Below are 22,920 nucleotides of genomic sequence, written 5' to 3'. Positions count from 1 at the left end.
TGTTTGGATTAGTTTATGGATAGATGAATGACTGGATGGATGGATGGATGGATGGATGAATTAAGCAGATCAGTGTGCATGAGTGAGTGAGTGAGTGAGTGAGTGGATCAGTGGTGGATCAATGCTTGGGTGTCAGTTGATGGATTGATGAATGGAAGGGTGTGGAAGGATGGATAAATGTCTATAAAGAAATTGATATGTGAGGATGGATGAACGTGTTTGGGTGGATGGATGAAAGCATGAATGGGGTGCATGTATGAATTGAATAATTGTGTGTGGGCTCATGTATGTGTAAATGCAGGGGGTTAAATATGCGGATGGGTGAGTGCTCCTTCGATGGTGAACAGATGAATAGGATAAATGGATAATTAAATAGGACACACAGGTGAATAAAAAGGATAAATTAATAAAATGGGTGAATTAGTATATATTACACCTCTCCCCTCTTTTTTTTCCTCTCAGACTCAAGGATGTACCCTGTTAGAATGGTGGGAGGGTAATTATATTTTATGTAACATATCACATAGCAATAAAATCAAATTGGCTACATAGACCTACTACTACAATATAGTAACTATGTAATTACTATACTAAATCCTAAATACACTTACCTCCCAATGTAAGTATGAGTGTTGTTAAGAATAGTAAATATATACTTACCATACAATGTAGTGTTAGGGCGATAAAATAGATGTAACATTATCGTAGGTCGATAGTCATAGCCTCAATATAATGTCATACTACCATGTAAGATTATTATTTTAGTTCTGTTGTCTGGCACTGTAGTGGGTGAGAGATGAAGTTTGTACCACACCAATGTATGAAATAGAGAAAAGTACAGTTCTCGTTTTGCTGTGACTTTTAAAGTACCAAGTGCCAGAGGTACAAAAATCTGGTTGAAAATTGTGACCAGCATTTTTGCAAACCAGTAAAGATTTTTTTTAAAACAACTTATTTACTAATACATAGGTTCTAAAAATCTGAATCATGGAGGGTCCCAGTCAGACCCACCTCTAGAATTTTAATGAGATAGGTCATTACTCCCTATGATTGGAGGTCATCACAAGGATGGTGGCCTGCTGCGGTCAGCATAGCACCCTGTCTGCGGTCACATTTCAATAAAGCAAAGGAATTGTTTTTGTTTTTTAAATGAAGCCCAATTTCTTTAAAGAGTACTGGGTTGTGTCTAAAAGGAAAAGTACATTTTTTATGATTGCTTGAGAGTTTGTATTGGTCCTGTGACCAACAGCCTACTCCTCAACAAACTTTTTTTGACATTCACAAAGAGGAATGGGCCACCAAGGTACCCCTTCCCTTTTGCGAATGGAGTACCACCCAAACTTGGGGTTCTGTAACTTCTCAGTGCTTTACAACCGCTATTTTGCTCCAAAATCATTGATATATGTGGATAGGAATCTCTCTTTGGAAGAGACACCTACAATATACGCCTTCCAAATAGCGATTCCTTAACCATTTCTAAGCCTATTTTAGAAGGTGGAAAAAAGTTACCAACTGCTGGAATGGATTTAGAACATTGCAAAAGATAGTGGCAAACTTCATATTGGAGAGGTTGTGTTCGAAAAAATCTTTGTACAGCTTACTCAAAATTATTACAGATTTATTTTCCTATCTTAATCGTGTGAACATTGTAACTATGTTTTGATTGGACACAGTATAGTAGAAAACTAATAATGATTTATAACAAGTACTAATACACTACCACTTTTGCTTTCTTTTTTAAAGATCTTTCTACACGGTAATAATCTGAACAGTCTCCATCAACTAATTCACCCAGAATGCCTGCCCTCTGAATTTGGAGGCATCCTCCCTCCCTATGATATGGGAACTTGGGCAAGGACATTACTTGGACCGGACTACAATGATGAAAATGAATATACTCACACTTCTTACAATGCGATGCATGTGAAGCACGCACCCTCAAACCCAGAGAGGGAGTACTCTCCCAAGTACATGAAAAGGTAAGGAAGTTTATGATTTACGTGTTCAGTAACTATTCATTGCATGGGATTAGCAAAGAGGGGTCTAGAAGAAGACTCTGAGCTCCATGACAAGTGGGTTCAAAGATTTAATATACAAGAGTTCAGGTACATGTAGAGAGCCAGCGATGCGTAGCAGCGACTCCAGCTGACAAAACTAACATGCCAACCCTCAAACAGTTACATTAAATTTTCTAAACGCGCATCACACTCTCACACCCATCTTTTACAAGTACACTCCACACACCATACTGCCACAATTATCTTATATGTGTGGACCATGTTTATAGTGTCTTATGACCCCTCATATGGCTGAATGGTTCCAAGATAGAGATTCTTCAGGCTAGCAACACACTACTGACTCCATTTCCATTCTTTTGTCCTAGCTAGAGGGATGACTTCTGCCGTGACACCAACTAAGGCACTAAGTAACCCGGTGTCCCTTTCCATTGTCAGCTCTTATCTAAATCCACAGATCAGTGCAGTAGTGAAACAAACAAAGTATCATATAAACAGTAAACACCCTGAGGAAAACCACTCCCTTCTTCAGACAGACCATATAATGCTGACAATAGCCTTAGTCCTTCCAAATTTAGATTATTTCAACAAGAACAACGCAGACCTTCTAGAAAGTAGATTTCAAAACTCAATGGGGTGCAGAAAAGAGTAGCAAATGTGCTTTAACAACACAACCCTCAACATCGAACCCCCATCTAGCTCCCAATAGAGAAATAACTGAAATTTAAAATTCTGTGCATCATGCACAAGGTCTTCTGTAATTCAAGATTATATGCATCATGCAGAAGGTGGTAGGAAAATGTACCCAAGCATTTTGAGAAACTATCATCCTACTGCATCCCTGGTTGACTCCTAAGGTCCCACCAGTTCACTGTAATCCCATAAAAGAAAACAACAAGGCAGCAGACAGCTTTATGGCATACTTGAACACTCACTGATAACCCACAATAACTATGTGGGATTCGCAGGTCTGGAATGGGGAAACAAAAGCAGCCCAGGTAAAAATATCAAACAATCTTCCCTCCCCTTGTCATGTCATGCAATCTTTCTCTCTCTTTCCATCCATCCAATCTGGCTTCCTTTTTTTCTTCTCTTTTCTTTCTCTTAATCTTCTCTCATAACTTTCACTCTACCTTTCCCCTCTCTCCCTCTTTTTCATTCTATCTTGAAGTCCCTTTGCATGCAGCAGTTACCCTCTGTGAGCTGTGGAAAGTAATATGGGCACTCAAAATGGAATCCAAGCACACCGGCCGATCGAGGAAATGCCCAGTGCTATAAAAGGTCTGTCCTTCCCTGGGGATTTGGGAAAAACATAAAAACCTTAGTATTTGGACAAAAAACTAAGCTGAAATATCGGAAGATAGAAATATTGGAAAAAAATATTGTGATACAAAAACACAGTGATGCAAACATATTGTTGTCTAGAATATCGATATTTTAAGTAGGTAATATTGTTTTTAAGAATATTGTTGCTGTTAATATTCTTTTCAGAAATATAGTCATAAAAAATATAATTTTTTTGTTCTTTTAATGTATTTTAGTTGAGATATTAATTTTATGTGTAAATATTGTTTGTATAATTGTTATTAATTTCTTTAAATATGGTTTGTAAATTTCAATGATGTTGATTTTTTTTTTTAGTTGTCAATTGTAATTTATAGGTGTTATACCGGGTTGTTGGGTTTGTAGGTAGATGGGATTTGAAGTTAATTAAGTAATAATTAATTATTAATTAATTTGTAATATATTATGTGATTGATAATAATTATGTAAATTATGTAATACTGATTTATTTTAGTTACTTTTGCTGTGGATTTCTAGGTTTGTTGGGGTATAGGGTGGGAAGTTAATTAAGTAATAATTAAATAACAATGAATTATTAGTTGATAGATAATTATTTAATTGATAAATGATTATGTAAATTGTGTAATATTTATATATTGTAGTTATATTTCAGGTGCGAGTTGCTAGGTCCGTAGGGGTATAGGGTGGGGAGTTAAATAATAATTAACAATTAAATATTAAGTGATAATTAATGATTTAATTGATTATAAATTATGTAAATAGTTTAATTGTTTTGAATACAAAGATATACTATTTTTTATCCTAATTCATTATGTTTATATTAAGAATTTTATATTTTTCAAAATTAATAGGGTTGTTCATATATGTAATGTCGTTGAAGTTAAGTACTTTTCATTCTGTTGCTTAGACTGAGGGGGAGTAGTAAATCTTACCCCTCCCAAAGTCCAGCACTTTCCCTATTATTGCACTGTTTGGTGTGGGATTTGGTTAAAATAACACTTCCACAATCCAACAATTTCACTACTATTATGCTATTTGGAATGAGAATAATAGATGTAACCCCTCCAAAGTCCAATGATGTTCCTACTGTTGTGCAAACTGAAGTAAGAGTAGTAGATCTAACCCTACAAAGTCGTATGTTTTCTGTACTGTTGTGTTGAATAGAGTAAGAATAGTAAATGTAACCCCTCTGGAGTCTAACACTTTTCTTACTGTTGCATTGTTTGGAGTGGAAATAGTCAATGTAACTCTTCTGAAGTCCATCATTGTCATAGCTGCTGATAACTAATCATTTAATTGATTATTAATGATGTAAGTTGTTTAATTGTTTATAATACATACATGTACATTTGTTCATGTTAATTAATCAGGCTTATATTAAGACTTAAATATTTTTTCTAAATTAATAGGTTTATTCATATATGTAGGAATACTAAATGTAACACCTTCAAATTCTAACACTATACCTACTGTTTCATATGTTCGAACTGGGAGTTGTCAATTTAACTCTTCTGAAGTCCAACACTTTCACTATTGATGCACTGTTTGAAATCGGAAAAGTAAAAGTACCCCCTCCGAGGTCCTACAGTTTCCCTACTGTTGCATAAACTGGATTGTGAATAGTATATCTAATATTCCAAGACTCCAGTACTTTTCCTAATATTCGTTAAATAGAGTTTTAGTTATTATTTGTTTTTTTTATCTTATTTATTATCATTTCTTAATGTTTATCATATTTTTGTCATTTTTTTGTTTTTCAAAGTTTTTATATTTTATGTATGTGGTGATTTATTGAATAATTTAGTAATGTATTTAATATTTTGCAATTTAATTTGTAATATGTTTATGTGTTCTTTTAAATATATATATATAGAGAGATATAAATGCTTTTTGTAGTAATAAAATTAAAAAAGAAATAAAAAACATAAGATACAACTTTTTTTATAATTATGTTATACTATATATATAGCATTAAGTATTAGTGGACTTTATTTAATTTATAATATACTAATGTTATACATTAAAATGTTTAAGTTTTACTACTTTAAACTGTATATATTTTTTTAAACAACATTTTTGTATGTTTTGGACAATATTAGTGTTAATAAATATTATATTTCCAATGTTTTGGTAATTACCGTTATAAGTATAGGGACACAATATTTTGGTAAATGATCATTTTGACATGATATTTGTGTCAAATGATATTTTTTAAGTCAATATTGTGTCAGTGATCCAAAAAACACAATTGTTAGGTAAGCTTTCATTACAATGCTACAACAAAGCTCCCATCTCCTCTTCATCATCTTCTCTTCAAGTGAGAAGGTCCATAGAAAAGAGAAAATGAAGATTTTATGAAAATGATTAGGTAGGTTACTTGAGTGTTTTCTCTCTTACATCTGACATCAACTGTTTTTCTCAGCCAAAGAAATTGTCTACTGGTATTAAACATCAGACTATCGGAGGTCATGGATACAACTACATTTTTGCACCCAGAGTACCTACGTGGGACTCTTTAAAAATGCAGTGATCTCTAGACTCAGAAGCACTCAGAAGATGGCTGGATGCAACACATGTAGCATATTTCTAAATAACTTAAATAAATAAATGATTCTAGTTTGTTACATTGAAACGTTTGCTGAAGTACAGGCAATAGTCCAAGGATCCACTGCCAACTTATAAACAAGCATTACAAATAAAGTAAAACTATTTTTCTAAGTTCAGCTCCGTTTCTGCATTTAAAAATAAGTTTGCTTGAAATTTCTATGATGGCCTCACATCATTGTGAGTTGCAATTTGCAACGTATCTCATTTATATTCATGATGCAGATCAGAATCAGATTGCAACCCACTATGATTCAGAATTTTTAGAACCAACCCAAGTGTACATAGGTTGGTTCACACAGTGTCTAGTGTTCAGATATGGCACATCTTGCAAATCTAAAAAATGGAGAACAGTTTAGAGTGAAATCAGTTTGATTCATGTTTTAGCCTGGTTGAGAAGTTTTGTTGAATGTGTAGTAAATACATTTTAAAATAACTAGTATGCATTGAAAACATATAAGACATGGTAATACAATTAAATTACTTCTGCCTTTATTGTACATATGCAGCGGGGTTACAAATCAGGGTCATATCATGTTCTCGTCTTTTTTTAATGTGTGCACAGAAGCAGAACAGTTCTATGCCTTTGTTTTTTCCCAAACTGTGTTGTTTACTGTACATACATTAACTCAGAAAGTCTCCGAGTTAGAGCATGAGGTGCATACAACAAAGCTCTTGAACGCACAGCTGTAATTGCCTCTCTATGTTTCCGAGCTGTGCTCTCTGCAGCACCATAATGTTGTAAAGATATCAAAAAGGAGAAAATACATTGTCCTTTCCTTCAGTAGAAATGGAATTGCAGATCTTGAACCTCATTTATATGGCCCCTTGGACTGCCGGAACGTCACTTTTTGTGACGTTCCATGGTGCAGAAGCCTGCTCCATATTTACGAGGCAGCACTAAACCACTTTTTTGGCTTAACGCTGCCTCGTAAATATCGTTCCCTTTAATGCAGTTTTCTGTGTTAAAGGGGTGTGCAATGGGTGTTGCTTGCAGCGTACCCAGCAACATCCATGGCTTTTTACACTGCCTCAGATTTATGAGAAATCTTAAATCTGAGGCAGCGCCACCAACTTACAGATTCCAGGGGAGGCGTATGGGAGGCACAACGAGGAGAAATATCTTTATTTTTACTTGTTTTTCCTTTTTCTATGTGTGCTGCAGGAAAAAGCCTCTTGTGATTGTTTTTGTGCAGGAAGGTTTCCTTTCCTGCACAAAAATACTCATCCCCGTAATGCAAGCACCCTTGCACCTTGGTGCAAAGGTGCCTGCCTTGGTACGCTGCAGTCCATTTTGCCCCAGTGCAGCGGTAAAGGACAGGAATGTGCTGCATTTGATAGATATGGTGCATTCCTGCCCTTTTCTTTTGCCGTAGGGCTTTTGCAGCAGGAAGGCCTGTGGCGCTGCCCTACGGCAAAACTTCATAACTGAGAACCAGAGTGAATAGAGAGACAAATAGGGACGCAAACCAAAGTACCTCTAGCTCTATCTTGATAATTCAGTGTGAATAGAAAGGGGACTAATTTGAGAGATAAGTTCCTTCCATCAGGAAGTGTGTTGTGGTTCATGTTTCCTACACTTTTCTCAATTCCTCAAATAATGAAATGTGTTTTCTCTCATTCCACCTCATAAATTATTCATAAGGAAAGACTGCATCCCAGAACAGGACAAGAAATCATGCCTTCTGTCATCAAATATTTTACCACTTTGTCTCTCGGATTTTTGTTTCACCTCATTTAAAACAATCATCTTAAAAGGAAGTATTATTATATCTTAATTAATGCAAATCTATTCTGTAGCAATTAATATTCTTCAGTACAGAGCTGATGGTTTGCATATTATTTGTAGCCAGTTTAGAAAGCAATGAAGCATTGAGAACTCTGGAACAGTGAGCGGTAGAGCAAGCCCTAGATCCAATAGCCCTGGGGATACCCTTGCTGTCAAACATCTTCCCTGTGCTTTGTGTAGCATTGTGTGTTCTCTCACTGATTAGTATTCTGGCTGCCTGAGGATGGGACTTTCAGTGTGTGATCATGAAAATAGCAAACAATATTTTGTATTAGTCTAATAAGTGAATTATTCTTGTTACTCTTTTTGTGTTAAAAAGATTAATTTCTTGGGGGCGTGGCCAGATTGTCCAAGATGGTGGATTCGGTCATCTGAGCTCCTGGACCCTGGTGGCATTTTTGTAAACCCAGTGTTGACATAACCAACACACTGGCGCCCTAGACGTGCTGACCACTAGACGACCACTAACCGCCTGGTCTCCTCTGTTGTGTCCCTTGGCTGTTTGTGCTGCGTGTGGGAAGCAAGCGGCCCGGAGGCCCAGATCATGCTGTTAGGAGAGCAAGATGGTGTCCCGTCTCCAGTAGCGGAGCCTGACCGGAAAAGGTCCCTGCCTGTCGCAGACTCTGGCAGCGAGTGATTGTATCTTCAGCTGGGGATTCTTTGCCGCATCTGGAGCTCTTTCCTCCCCCTTCATCGCTGCCCTTGGATTAACCCTGGGCGTAGGAGTATGCTACGCTCGTGGAGCATGCTTAGTTTGCGCTACTACGCGAGTTGCACGTAACACAGTGCAAAAACGCATAGCGGACATTTTTTGCTTGCTCGCGGTCCTCAACATCAAGTTGACGACCACGTGTGAGCAAAATCAACATTCCGGCAAGACTTTTTTTGAACTCGTTCGCGATTAGCAACATCAAGTTGCCGATCGCGAGCGTGGAAAATAAACATACTGGTGAGATTCTCATCGTGGGGAGGTCAGGTTTCTCATTGCGAGTGGTCGCGTATGCTCGCGATGATAAACTATCAGTCCGCTTTGAGAAAGCTACCACTCGAGTACAAATCTACTTGAGCGGGAGAAAACGACCGCTTACACTGTGCAAGATACCACTTGTAATGATTGCACAGTGCGGACAAGCATCTGGCACTGTGCAATCAGTACAAACAGCATTTCCCTACCGCTCTACGCAGTTAGCGTTGCTACGTGTAGCGTGCGTAGTGTACTTCGCGTAGCTATGCGTAGCACTACTACGCACACTATGCCCAGGGATACCTTGGATGCTGAAGAGTGCAGCTTGGCCTAAGTTTGAAGTGTCGCCTGAATCGAGCTGTAGCCCCAAGTGGTGCAGAGAGAGCATGCTTGACAGGTCATACACCTTGGATCAGCCTGGTCAGGGCTTGGGCCCCCTCAGGAGGGTGCGCTGCAGTACGCCAGGGCGTGCATTGGAGGGTTTTGGGGTCCACAGGTTGAGGGATGCTGTGGCCAAGGCCTGACCCAACAGGATACTGAAACATGGAAGTGCTCCCCCCCTGAGTTTGTTCTCATGGCAAAGGCAGTTGGACTGCTGTGGGACCATTTACTTGGGCCCCCTCATTGCTGAAACAACTGTGCAAGACTCCCACACCAGGGGCCTGGGAGTCTGGAACAGTTTGCGCCTATTGGGGCTTGGCAGCTAGTGGAACCTGCGCTGGCTGCTTGTGCTGCCTGTCATGACAACTAACGGCACAAGCCAGCAGAACATACTTGCGACTTATATCTCTCTCAGGTTACCCTTCTGTGACATTGCACTTTACCTGTACCTAACTGCACCATGATCCCAACAAATCCCCCTTCATCGCAGGCTCAAAGAAAAATGATCAATTTTACAGCCCTACATCAGGGGCCTGTGATGAGGCCCTAGCGGGTCCGCAGCATGACCTACCTTCTTGTCAAGGTGATACAGATGGTCAAAGTCTCCTTGAATATGGTTTTATCAAATATAAGAGAATTTTTATGAAAATAAATTTTGAGAGAACAAACAACTTATCCTAGTGTGGAGCAATGACATTTTTCAAGTATCATAGCTGTAAATCAAAAGTCATGGATTTACATGTGTAGGCCTCATGGTCACCAATCGAAAGAATAATTACACAGAAAGGAATTTTTGTTGATAATCACTTGAAACCCAGTCCTTTCTGGTCCCTGGGAAACTCTCTTCTTTATGAGATTGACAAAGTCTCCTTACTACACCAGAATGTTCGAGGGTTAGTGGATAAAGCCACAGAGGTGGAGAGATGTGTGTCTGAACTTAAACACAAGGTCCGAGAATTCACCTCGACTGTCACCCACCTGGCCACCTCCATAAAACAATGGAAAATCGGATGGATGACACTGAAAACAGAGCACAGCACTGTAGCCTGCATTTTGTGGGCTTCCCGAAGAGCATTCAGGGTAAGAACCCAGAAACTTTTCTGGAACAATGGGTTCTGAACTGGATCCAACATTTCGCTGGCGCAAAACATCCCGCCTGGAGCTAATCCATGGCCCTGATTACCAAGATCCCTAACTATAAAGATCAGGATAAAATTCTGCATGGGGCACGCCCAGCAGGCGACATGCGCTTTCAATCACAGAGCATAATGATATTTCCGGACTACTCCCGCAATGTACAATAGCTAAGGAAAACAACGTTTGACAAAGTCAAAGAGAAGTTAAGATCCAAAACATACAATACATGCTCAAGTTCCCTGGGTTTAAAGGTAATATTTGCCTCCAAAGCCCATTTTTTGGACTCACCAGAGGCAGACTAGGAATGACCTACAGAACAGAAACTGCTCCACTATACCAGGCATATTTCTTGGGGGTCCACTGATGCTCCAACCGTTTCTATGCGTACCAGGTGTCGGACCACACGCCGTACGTCCAACAGGCAACGGAGACCACACTCCATGACAAAAGACTCTTCTGGTTCTAAAGTGGGATATCTGAGTCCGCGAACTAGCATGCCAGGGCATTTTCGAGATGGAAAACTCCTTTGCCTTGCTCCACGTATTTGGAAGATGCTTAAGCACCGTGACGTGCCTCTGTATTGACTCCTGGACCCTGTTATCACTATTCATCAGCACCATGGTATCCTTCAGAGTTCTAACTACACCAGGTAGATGATGTAGAAGCTACTCTTGAAACCTACACCTAGTTTTGTTGGGAAGGCGACAAATGCTTCTGGGGAGAAGTATGGGGTGGGGGTCGTTGGAGGGTTTCAGGTGTACACCCGTTTGGACGACTAGTCTCATTTTGTCATTGATTTTACTTACCTGATATTCTTTAATCCACACACATTACAACATGTTCATCATTCTGGGAGTGGTTTACCCACCCCTTGATATTACTAGCAGAATACAACCCGTAATATGCATTCCTCCTTGCCAGTATCTCTCATCCCACTGAGCTAATGCATGAGTTCACAACCATGTTAGTTAGAAAAGAAGGGGCCCCCTGCTTAGAAATAGCTTACCAAGAGACGGGGAAAACACATGTAATTTTGAAAACATTCTTTGGCAAGAATATTTACATTTAGATTGTGGGCATATAAATACACCTATTAACTTAGCTTCAACTATTGCTAATGGGGATAAATGATCATCAAAAATTGATAAGATACCGATGTGTTTTATAGTCAAATTAGCAAAAAATATTTTATTAAATATACAATAATAGAAACGTTAAAATGTCATTTGAAGACTACTTGAACAATTGTTCAAAATTGTCCTTAACACCAATTCATACATACTTAGATATGGAAATGCCAACAATGAAATAGTTTAGTGTAGATAAAATGGAGAAAACATCGTCTCAAATGAACATTGTTGTTTTTTATATGTATGACTAAAGACAAACATACATTAATAACAATGCAATGTTATACAAAATAACAAATAATGCGGAAGGCTTGAAGATGTAGTTACTATGCACATTTCGGCGAAATGCCTTCATCAGGCAGGTAGCGGTCACATTAACATCTTTTCATAAGTCTGGAAAATTGATATATTGATTAAAAATCTTTACTGATCACTTATGGGATGAACTCTTGGGAATAGGTGATGGTCCATCATTACAAGAATGGCACGGGGGTCAGAAATACTTGGTTGGTACGTATGTCACCACAATATGTGGCAGCAGTACAGATAAGGATGAGTGCATACGCTGGAAAAGAGGTTCATGTGCTTTGCTGTATACAAAACAGGGATTCGGAGGGGGCAAAGTCCCTCCCATTGGTGGAGGGCCAGGTTTAATGGGGCATACGAGTGAGTGATACTCCAGAAACAATATAGTCTCTGCCCACTGTACAGGTGAGCTACCGTGCTTGAGCAAAGTTCACAACCATGTCCTGGAATGTTAACAGGGTCAATGACCGAATACAATGAAGAGCAGTTCTCCGCTTCGCAACAAGTCATACCCCGGCCCTCCTCAGGCTTCAAGAGACGCATCTTCTGGGTAATAAGTGTACATTGTTCGCAGGATATGGACACAATAGAGTGTATCATGCCAGTCATACTAAGGGCTCCAGGGGGGTTGGTACTCTTTTATGCAAAACCTTTCTCATGGCATTGTCCAAGGCTTCACTAAACTCCTTTGGGAAATATGTAGCGGTAAAGGACACACAAAAGGCCACCCACCCCACCTATTAAACACATACGTCCCGCCCCTCCTAGCCAAAGGTACCCTGCAGAAACTACAAGCTGTGATCTCACACTTACCACATGAAACCACAATTGTGGGAGGTGATTTTAACCCGATAATGGACTCTACTGTGTCCCGATGCTGACCAATAGTGGCAGACTGAAAAAGTGGGTGGATGGCCTGGGTCTCTGTGGTGCCTGGAAGATATGGCACCCTCATGACAGACAATATGCACATTTGTCTACAGCAAACAAAACACATTCATGCATTGGACTACGATGCCTCCCAGCATCCGACTTAGTTCACTTCCCAAGTTATTATATATTACCAAGGGAAAACTCCAATCACGCTTTTGTGGTGATTAAACTCAGTGCTCCTGACTGGGCTCCCAAACCAATGTGGAGTCCTAATGCCTGGCACTTCACAGCTGGGGAATTTATACGGAAATTATTACACAAATTTAAAGACTACCTTACACTTAACAATGACTCAGCGAACTCCCCAGGGGGGCTCTCAGAGTTGGGCGAGCCATGCTCTTATTTTAAGGAGCAGGAGAGGGTGAACCACCAACAGATAACATCCCTGGAAACTGCCTTTATTACTCTGGAGAGATCGTAGTATAATCTTAATGGCTTATATGTAATAAAAGGGGAGTTTAAGGCTTGGCAAGTAGTTCTAAATGCCAAGTCAAAGTGGCAGTAAACTGCACACACAGGCCTTGCAGGGGCAGGCTTGAGACAGGTTTGAAAGGCTACTTCTGTAGGTGGCACAATCAGTGCTACAGCCCACGAGCAGCATTTAACTTACAGACCCTGAGTATATGATATACCACCTTACAAGGGACTTACAAATAAATTAAATAGATCAATCTGGTATACACCAATTACCCACATATTTAGGGAAGAAGCATATGCACTTTAGAACTGATTAGCAGTGGTAAAGTGCTCAGAGTCCTATGGCAAACAAAAAGATTCAGCGAAACAAGGAGGCAAAAATCAAAACAATTTGGGGAAGGCCATTCTTAGGCTCACAGGTCTAACAAGTAGCACATAGGCCAACAGGATTACCTATTTTTCGTTAGAATGTGGTGTTCCAGCTGCACTTGGTAGAACAGAGGGTAGAGATTTTTTTTGCTGAATAGGTCATCTGATTATCCGAATCACCTCCAGCAGCATTTGAAATTGTGATGCAGAGATGAATAGAGTAGCCTGTAACATCATGTGATCTTTTTGAAGATATTCTATTATTAATATCTATGAAAATTCTACTGAAGTGTTCACTCAGTTCTTTACGGATGTTTTAACCTCTTTGTTTACTAATGTGTTGCCAATCTTAATACTATGCACCTCATCCCTGGATTAATTTCTGTTTATAGTTTTCAAGATTTTCACACTGTTTCTTCAAAACATTTTTCAGGATTGTTCGGCATGAATTTATAATTTTCATGGTTTTGTTCAATGTATACATACATCAAAGTGTTTTTTTGCTGGTCGGTTTTGTTTTTAATGCATTCTTTTTAAACCAGTAGATTTCACCACAACCATTTTCTGTGCTTTGTCTTTAATTCAAATGAATTCCTGTTGAGTTATACCAGAAACCAAGAGTGTGTAGCAGAAATATTTATTGTATGGCCCGGAGGCAGCTTGAGGTCTGCAGCCTTTTATTTGTGGCTCTCTGGTGAACAGTACCACTGGTTTTGTTGCTTACTTGACTGAGCACCAACATTCAGAAAGATATTAAACAAATGGAGCCAGCATTTATTTACTCATTAACTGACCTGCACAAAGTGTCCTGCACCACTTATTTTTATTTTTATTTTTACAGATGTCTTGGAAAAAGCTTTTAAATATGTGTTAAAGCCTCTTCTAAATTAAAAAAAAAAACATCCCTTTTTAGTATGCAGAAGCGTTTCATGATAGTACTTCAGATCACGTCACTCCATTGAGAGGCATTTTTAAAAAGTGACTGTTTCCAAACATCATCTTAGGAACATTTATGCCTCCCCCTGCCTTAAGTACAGTGCCATTTGTGAACCAAGAGGCAAGTCGGTTGTCATGTGCACCCTCTGTGAGGCATAGGTTGATATTATACATGACACTAGCATTATAGTATATTAAAGCAAACTCTTAAGAGGATTTTGTGCAGCTCTCATCCTGAGCTCACATATTTCAAGTTGCTCTCGTATGTGATAATAAAGAAAATGGGGCAAAGTGAAATAAAACAATTGCCCATGATTACACAATTTATTCACGCTGGGATTCATTTCTGGTTTCACATTGTACAATTCAGCCACTAGGTAGGTATCCCTTCCCCCTCTAATATTCCATCAAAGGTTAATGCTTTGTCTTTATTTCTTGATGCACCAGGTTAGAGCCAGTGTCACAGACAGAAGGCACATAAAGGTGTGGCTCGTTTTAGGCTTCAGGACTCACGGCGTGCTGGAGCGGAGCCAGAGGAAAGCATCTGGTTCGAGCTTGGCTCACACCTTTAGTTGCTCTCCCACCTCTATCACATAATTCGAATTAAGGGGGCAAAGGCAGAGGAAGGATATGATTTGACAATCAAACAACAATTGGATGAAGCAGGAGCACCAACATCACAGTGCCAGACGTCTGGTTACACTTTCCATAACTTTCTCAATATACCATATTTTAGTGTGCGGTCTACAGGATTCAGTGTTCTTGCCACCATGGATAATATCAATTGATTGAAGGGTTGCAGTATTTCTGTTTATCACATACTTACTACCAGTCTTTAGTTTCATATAAGTTCTTCTTATTGCTATAAAAAGTAGCAGATAAATATTTTCAAAAAGTGATTTCCCAGGAGGAAAGTGAGGCTAATATCATCAAAGAAATGCCACTGTGTTTGGAAACCTATCCAGAATTTAAATAGAGTTGACTACCAACACATTTTGGCAAAGTGGTAAAGCCAGGATTACATTTCAAGGGGCTTATTTATGAGAGCTCTGCATTACTCTTGCACCACGTAAAGTGGTACAGGTGTGACACGTGGCACTCAATCCAATTGATGAAGCCACGCAGACACCGTGTTCAGCTTTGAGTGGCCTCATAAATCATTGTAAGGCAACGCAGCGCAAATAGCTGCGTTACCTTATTCTGTGCCCAGGAGGAGCTCCATGGGTGTTGTGGTGGGTTTTCACATGCAACACCCATGGAATTTAGTGGTGCTCCAGATTTTCAAAAACATGTAAAGCTGGGGAAAAGCCTAATCAGTACGAGTTGAAGCATTATGAGGAGAAATATGTTTATTTCTCCTCACTTTTTTCTCTTTCTACATGTGCTGCATTCTGCTGCAGACAAAGAAAGAGGAAAATGCCTCTTATGATTGTTTTTGTGCAGGAAGGTACCCCTTCATGCAGCTGAGACACCCTTGCACCATGCACCATGGTACAAGGGTGCCTACGTTGGCGCGAGGCTGCTGAAACGGCACCAGCGCAGGGAGAAAGGACATGAATGCATGTATTGCTTAAATTGGGTACATCCCTGTCCTTTCACTTTGGTGTAGGGCAGCAGAGCAAGGTGGCTTGCTGCGCTGCCCAACACCAAAATCCCACAAATAAGCCCCCAAGTCTCCAATTGCCATGGCTTAACCTTTTCCAAGGTACAATGTCTAGGGAGGGAAGCTGAGTGGTTGTGTTTGTCCATCCAGTCACACCTAAGCTCCCATTGTGTTCAGCAGTCTAGGAGGAATTAACAAGGCCCAAATGCCAACTACACCCAGTCATCTGACCAGAGACAGGCAGCAGGCACTAAATGGCTAATGCAAGAAAATGCTAACTTTCTAAAAGTGCCAGTTTCAGAATTGTAATTTGAAAACCCGACTTCATCATAAGTTAGGACTTTAAATTAGAATTCCAGATACACCCAACATGAACCGGTTATCTCTTCCCATTTGGAAATTACACTTAATAAATGTAATAAGGCAACTTCAATGTTATCCCATGGGAGAGGTAGACCTTGCAGGAGCGAAAAACGAATGTAAGAGTTTTTTACTATCAGGAGAAGCAAAACTTAAAAGTGTGTGACCAACTTTTCAAATACAATGCACCCTGCCCTCAGGGCTGTCTAGGGCTTACCTTAGGGGTGACTTTTATGTATTAAAAAGGAATGTTTAGGCCTAGCAAAAGATTTATTTTGTCAGGTTGATATGGCGTGTTAAAGCTGCAGGCATTTTTAAAGGGCCCCTTTAGTGGAAGGCAAATCAATGCTGCAAGCCTACTAGTAGCATTTAATTTACAGGCCATAGGACATATAGTGCATTTTACTAGGGACGTAAAAGTAAATGAAAATGCCATCAAATGGAAGTCAGCAAAAACAAGAGCTCGAAGGGTAAATAACTTAGGGGGAAACCACGCCAAGAATGCCTGGTCTAACTAGGATAATATTAATTAAAAGTACTTTTGTTTCCTTTAGGCACTTATGAGTCGGAATATGATCTATATTAAGATTAAGCTTCTCAAAAGTAGATTTTTTTTGGTGTATCTTGAAAGTTACGAACCCAACTTCAGAAAAAGCCGCTGATCCTTCAGCTGTGCCAGATAACCCTTTCAAGTTCTATTATCAATTCTGTTTTGTAAACGTATTTTTATACTGCAAAATCATTTTCAGGGCATATAGCCAAATAGCTTTCTAAACCTTTCCAGCTCGAAAAGGAAACAATTATGCAAAGTAAGCATTCATCAGAAGCCTAATTGTTGATGTAACTGCACTTAAATAGAGACAACAATTAATTTCCCCTGAGTGGAAAGGAAGAGAAGTTCTCACATGGAGAGTGATTGCTGTATTTTTATTCCCGGCAGTTAAACACCAATATCTCATCAGCACAATAATTACTTGTCTGATTAGGGGTGATTGTAGTCACACAAAACCGAGCTGTATGTAAATCGTCACGCCCTCTCTGTTACAAGATATACAGCAAGCATCTACCCGCATCTTATTGAAGATGAGCACCTCCCCCTGTAGCATTCTGGCGCCTGTCTTCCACCTGCAGCACTGACTTAGTTGAGGTTAAAACGCAAGTTATTATTTTTTTAAAGCTCTTTTTCTCAATTGGGGCCTAGTGCACAACATAGGTCTGTCTAATAAAAGAAAGTGCCTCTTCAGTCAATAATGTGTTTGGCGCTCAATAAATAATCCTACATACACTCTTATCACTCACCATGCACTAATGTGCCCATTCATCCACCCACTGAGTCATTATTGCATTCACCACTTACACAACCATAATTCGCATGAAACACAAACTGAACGAAAAGTAGTAAACGTAGAAAAAAGAAAACATACTGCCTCCTAAACATGGCAGGCATATACTTTCAATAACAGCCTAAAATATAACAGTTACCTTGCCATGTTATTGCACATAGTACAGTACATGCACATATTGTACATAGTGTATCGTCATTTTAGATTTACAGCTTGGCCACAACATTTACAACCAATGAGTTATCTTGGAATGGTAAAATAATCAGACACTAAGGGCAATATCGTTCTATGATGGCCTGGTTTAGAAGCAGCAGTCATGCAGGGTGCAGGGCACTGCAGATTAAAAGAGTGGCATACAAACGGCTCGTTAGCACTCTATGGGGTCTTTTGGTATGCTCTAAAAAAAAAAAAAGGAGAAGAAAAGAAATTAAAGGGCATCTGTAAAAGCAGAAAATGGCAAACTTAAAGACTCATCCGACTGCCTTGTCACTTAAGCACAACTATTTTCACACATGATTAGAAAATATTAGTCACTCTGAGGGAAAGAGAGCCAATGGCTGAAGTAGGATGATGCATTGCCCCATGCTAATGCTGCCACTGAATGAAACAGAGAGTAAATGACACTCCCACAGACCTACTGCAGGAAGAGAGCTGATCCGAAACCCATATATGTTTGTACATATATAAATATAAATAAATAAATATATATATATATATATATATATATATATATATATATATATATATATATATATATATATATATATATCCGTCATTTCAGGAAGCACAAAGGAGGAATCCACACAGAAGACCAATGGCTGAAGTGCTTTCTTTAATTGAGCAACCTGCCAGCAGTCATCTCGCTCAAATCCAGGCATCTCATGTTTCTCTAAGGCCAGACGCGTTTCAGGATATTATCTCCTTTCCTCAGTGGCAGCGGGGAGAAATGAAAAGCTCGCTACACACGTTCAGTTTATATTCGTAACACCTGCCACAGTGGGCGTGGCGCTCTCGCAGCCTCCTGGTATTCGTAGTCCGTGTGTACATAATTCCCCTGTGGGTGCGCTATTCATTCTAAATTGTCCCAAAATAATAACTCATGTGAGTTGATGTCCTGTTTAAAAGCACTGTGACTGCCCTGCTTTTCAGTAGTCCAAACGCACTGATGCAGGTTCCCGTCCTGAACAGGCGCCTGCAACTCTTCCGCCATTGTTAAGAGCTCTGCTTCCCGACGCGTTTCGTGCTTGAAAGCACTTCATCATGGGCTGCATACTTTTAGTTTGAAAAGGTCGGCACATCGCAATTAAGTACATCTTGGTTTTGCAGATCCCGCCCCGAGGGATGGATGTGAAGCGGTTTGCCTGATGTACTTAATTGCGATGTGCCGACCTTTTCAAACTAAAAGTATGCAGCCCATGATGAAGTGCTTTCAAGCACGAAACGCGTCGGGAAGCAGAGCTCTTAACAATGATGCCATCGCGCTCCATCCTGTGCAGTGCTTTCATTAAAAGAAATTTTGGCAGATTCTAACCGGTGTGTGGGCTCCTCCATAGCAGGCACCTTTTGGATGGATGTGAAGCGGTTTGCCTGAACCGCAGGAGAAGTCCCGCTGTGTATGCAGTCTAGCTGGGGTGCCAAGCGACCCTCCGGCGTAATGACACTGGCTGCTGTTTGGTGAAAGACAAGATTGCTGCACAGGGAGGTACCTGGTGTGCACAACCCACTGGGGATTTATGGATTTTATTTTTGAAAAACGGCACGCAGCCCACTGTGGTGTGATGAGACTACAAGATCCAGGAAACCCTTGCAGGTAACCACGCCCCTCGGGGCGGGATCTGCAAAACCAAGATGTACTTAATTGCGATGTGCCGACCTTTTCAAACTATAAGTATGCAGCCCATGATGAAGTGCTTTCAAGCACGAAACGCGTCGGGAAGCAGAGCTCTTAACAATGATGCCATCGCGCTCCCTCCTGTGCAGTGCTTTCATTAAAAGAAATTTTGGCAGATACTAACCGGTGTGTGGGCTCCTCCATAGCAGGCACCTTTTGGATGGATGTGAAGCGGTTTGCCTGAACCACAGGAGAAGTCCCGCTGTGTATGCAGTCTAGCTGGGGTGCCAAGCGACCCTCCGGCGTAATGACACTGGCTGCTGTTTGGTGAAAGACAAGATTGCTGCACAGGGAGGTACCTGGTGTGCACAACCCACTGGGGATTTATGGATTTTATTTTTGAAAAACGGCACGCAGCCCACTGTGGTGTGATGAGACTACAAGATCCAGGAAACCCTTGCAGGTAACCACGCCCCTCGGGGCGGGATCTGCAAAACCAAGATGTACTTAATTGCGATGTGCCGACCTTTTCAAACTATAAGTATGCAGCCCATGATGAAGTGCTTTCAAGCACGAAACGCGTCGGGAAGCAGAGCTCTTAACAATGAAGCCATCGCGCTCCATCCTGTGCAGTGCTTTCATTAAAAGAAATTTTGGCAGATACTAACCGGTGTGTGGGCTCCTCCATAGCAGGCACCTTTTGGATGGATATGTATATATATATATATATATATATATATATATATTTATTTATATATATATATATACACACATATATATATATATTCCCAACAGGACAAAGATTATACGTACTACATACTAAGGGGCACATTATGATGGAGGATTTTCCGCATCCTCAGGGCCGGCGGAAGCCACCGCCGGCCCGGCGGATGCGGAAAATCCTCTGCGGACCCACCAAAGACCCACCGCCACATTAGGATGGCTGGTGGGTCCTGGTTTCAGTCCTCTGCTTTTCCGCCGCGGTTGGCTTACAACCGCGGCGGAAAAGCTCTAATATGGTGGCCGTGTCTCTCAGACACCGCCAGATATATTAGGATGGCGCAGAAGAGATGCTTTTCCGCGGCGGGTTCTCCGCCGTAGAAAAGCATACGGATCTTCACTCTGGGGGCCTGTTGCGGGCCCCCTGGGTGAAGGGAGGTGGGGGGGACACATGGGGGGTACCTATGGTACCCCCCTGCATTTACATGCAGAAAGCGGCAGGCACCGCACAGTGCCTGCCGCTTAGTGCATGTAAATGCACTGCATGTGTTTTTAACTTTGCGGCGGGTGCAGCTTGAAGCCGCACCCGCCGCAATGTTAAATATAGAGGATGTGACCGCCAGGGTGGCGGTCACATCCTAATTGCACAGGAGGGAACGCCGCAGCACATGTGGACGTTCCCTCCTACACAGGGATCGCGGACGGACGCAAGTCCGTCCGCGATCGTAATGGGCCCCTAAGTATTGTAAGCAGCCTTGAGTTATTTGACAGAATCATCTCAGCATGACAATGTCTACTTCACATAGAAGACTATGTGCAGCAGGTACTAACATATGTACTTGTGCCTAAGAAGATGGGTTATGTGTAAACTATTCAAGACAATATAAGGGTGCAGGTGGTAGGATGTTTAGCACCTTCAGCTATTGGTCATTTTTTAGCAAATAGTGTCTTTCTGACAAATTTTGCATACCGTGTACACTGTTCTTAGTAGATATTTTTTAATACTCTGTGGTGTGTTTCATATAAAAGTTTAACTGGTTGTAAACAGTTTGGTATAAAGCAATCTCTCTCCATAGAATAAGCACTGTTTACAGTACTCAGTTGTCTACTCATATCAACTTTATTTCTCAATGTAGGTTCTATGAGTTTCAGTTGTTCGATAAAAATAAAAGCTGTCCATTGTAGGTCATTTGTTTTGGAACTTACATTGACTATTTTTAGGAACTTGGCTTTCTCTGAACAGTTATATACAGATTTAGCACCACATGCAATGAGGATTTTCTACTTATCTGTGGTTGATTCTTAATGTGAACTAAACTATTGGTAAAGTGTATGCTATAGGGTAAATGTTGCACATAATACATGATGTCGTAACGATGGCTGATATTCTGCTGAGCTATTTTGTATTTACTGTCATGCCTCTAGTGCCATAGTAATTTATAGACCAATATGCAAGAAAATTAAACCTGGATGATGTCACCAGTGATGTCATCAGTGGTGTCATCAATGATGTCATCAGTGGTGTCATCAATGATGTCATTTGAGTCGTCATCAGGGATTTCATAAATTATGTCATAGAACATGCCATTAGTGACATCATAGGTGAGGTCATAAGCAGTTCATTGCGGGCTGCAAGTTACTGTTAGCACTGCTAACTATCACTGCTTAATTTCTGTGTTGTTTTTAGTTCAAACTCTCTGAGAAATTCACCTAACTATAATGTTACTTTAACGTATGTTTTTTCAGTCAATATATGTGTGCGTGTGTGTGTGTGTACACATGTTTATGTGAGTATATATATTGTTAAGTATTTTTATTACAAGATCCTGGCAGACACCTATACATGTCAGACTTTCAACAATCAAACCTTGCCTACAAAGGTTATCTTTGAGATTTCAACTAACACATTACATGCCTGCAAGCTTTAACATGGTACAGTAGCAAATTGTCCTGAAGGTCTCTTGGCTTACATTTATGTGTGTTGCAGAATAAATAACTGCTGAATACTGCCTTTGTTGCCTTTGTTGCAGGTTTTTATAATAAAAATAGCACACCTATGACACCTGAAATCACTTTCCACACATACCAATTGAGGCCAAGATCATTTATCAATGGCAGGTCACTCTAACCAGCCCAGACCTACGGCATTGAGCATAAGCTTTCACACAAGACAACCATCAGTTATACTGTTGTAAAATGATAATTGATGCAATATTTTGGCTTCTCTACAGTTGCATATACGGACAACACTCAAACTAAAGTGCCCATTTTTTAGCAAATTTGAGGTGGTTTCTCACCGTTTCAACAGTTGCATTCCAACCAATTGCTTTTTGCCCAATGTGCCACTCTGATCAAAGGCCACTTGCTAAGCCACAGGATAATGCACACTGTATTCTTCCCATTAATCTGTATAAACTCTATATAAATAATACACTGGGCAGAAAGACAACCGCTCATTTTGGTAGCCGTTCCTTGGAATCCATGGTATCCATCCCAGCCAAAATCATGAATACAGATGCCGCTTGGCTTCATAATAGAAAAATAAAATGTGTCTTAAAACCAGTTAAACCATCCGAACCGAGCCTCCCTACATAGTCTGCAATGAAATGGCTTGCAAAAGGAGTTGTAGTAAGCTACTAAACCACCCTTAACAAGATGATGTTCCTCTTTATTGCCAACTTCATTATTGTTGGGCAACACTATTCCACCAGAAACGAAAACAGATCAGATTATCATAGAGTGGTACCCTTAATAGTATCGAATATGTCCCTTTATAC

At 40.3% G+C, this 22,920-nt stretch overlaps 1 protein-coding gene across 1 annotated transcript in view; it reads left to right on the top strand.

The window, feature by feature from the left end:
* CLVS1 (clavesin 1) overlaps positions 1-22,920 on the top strand; it is a 534,684-nt gene that overhangs the window by 406,431 nt on the left and 105,333 nt on the right. Inside the window, exon 5 of the mRNA XM_078685644.1 lies at positions 1,744-1,979. Within this exon, the coding sequence (XP_078541770.1) occupies positions 1,744-1,979 (236 nt within the window). The remainder of the gene's footprint in view (positions 1-1,743; positions 1,980-22,920) is intronic.

This window comes from Lissotriton helveticus, chromosome 4_1 (assembly GCF_964261635.1).
Source record: "Lissotriton helveticus chromosome 4_1, aLisHel1.1, whole genome shotgun sequence".
In the NCBI taxonomy this organism is placed as follows: domain Eukaryota; kingdom Metazoa; phylum Chordata; class Amphibia; order Caudata; family Salamandridae; genus Lissotriton; species Lissotriton helveticus.
This window is presented reverse-complemented; position numbering and strand designations above follow the sequence as displayed.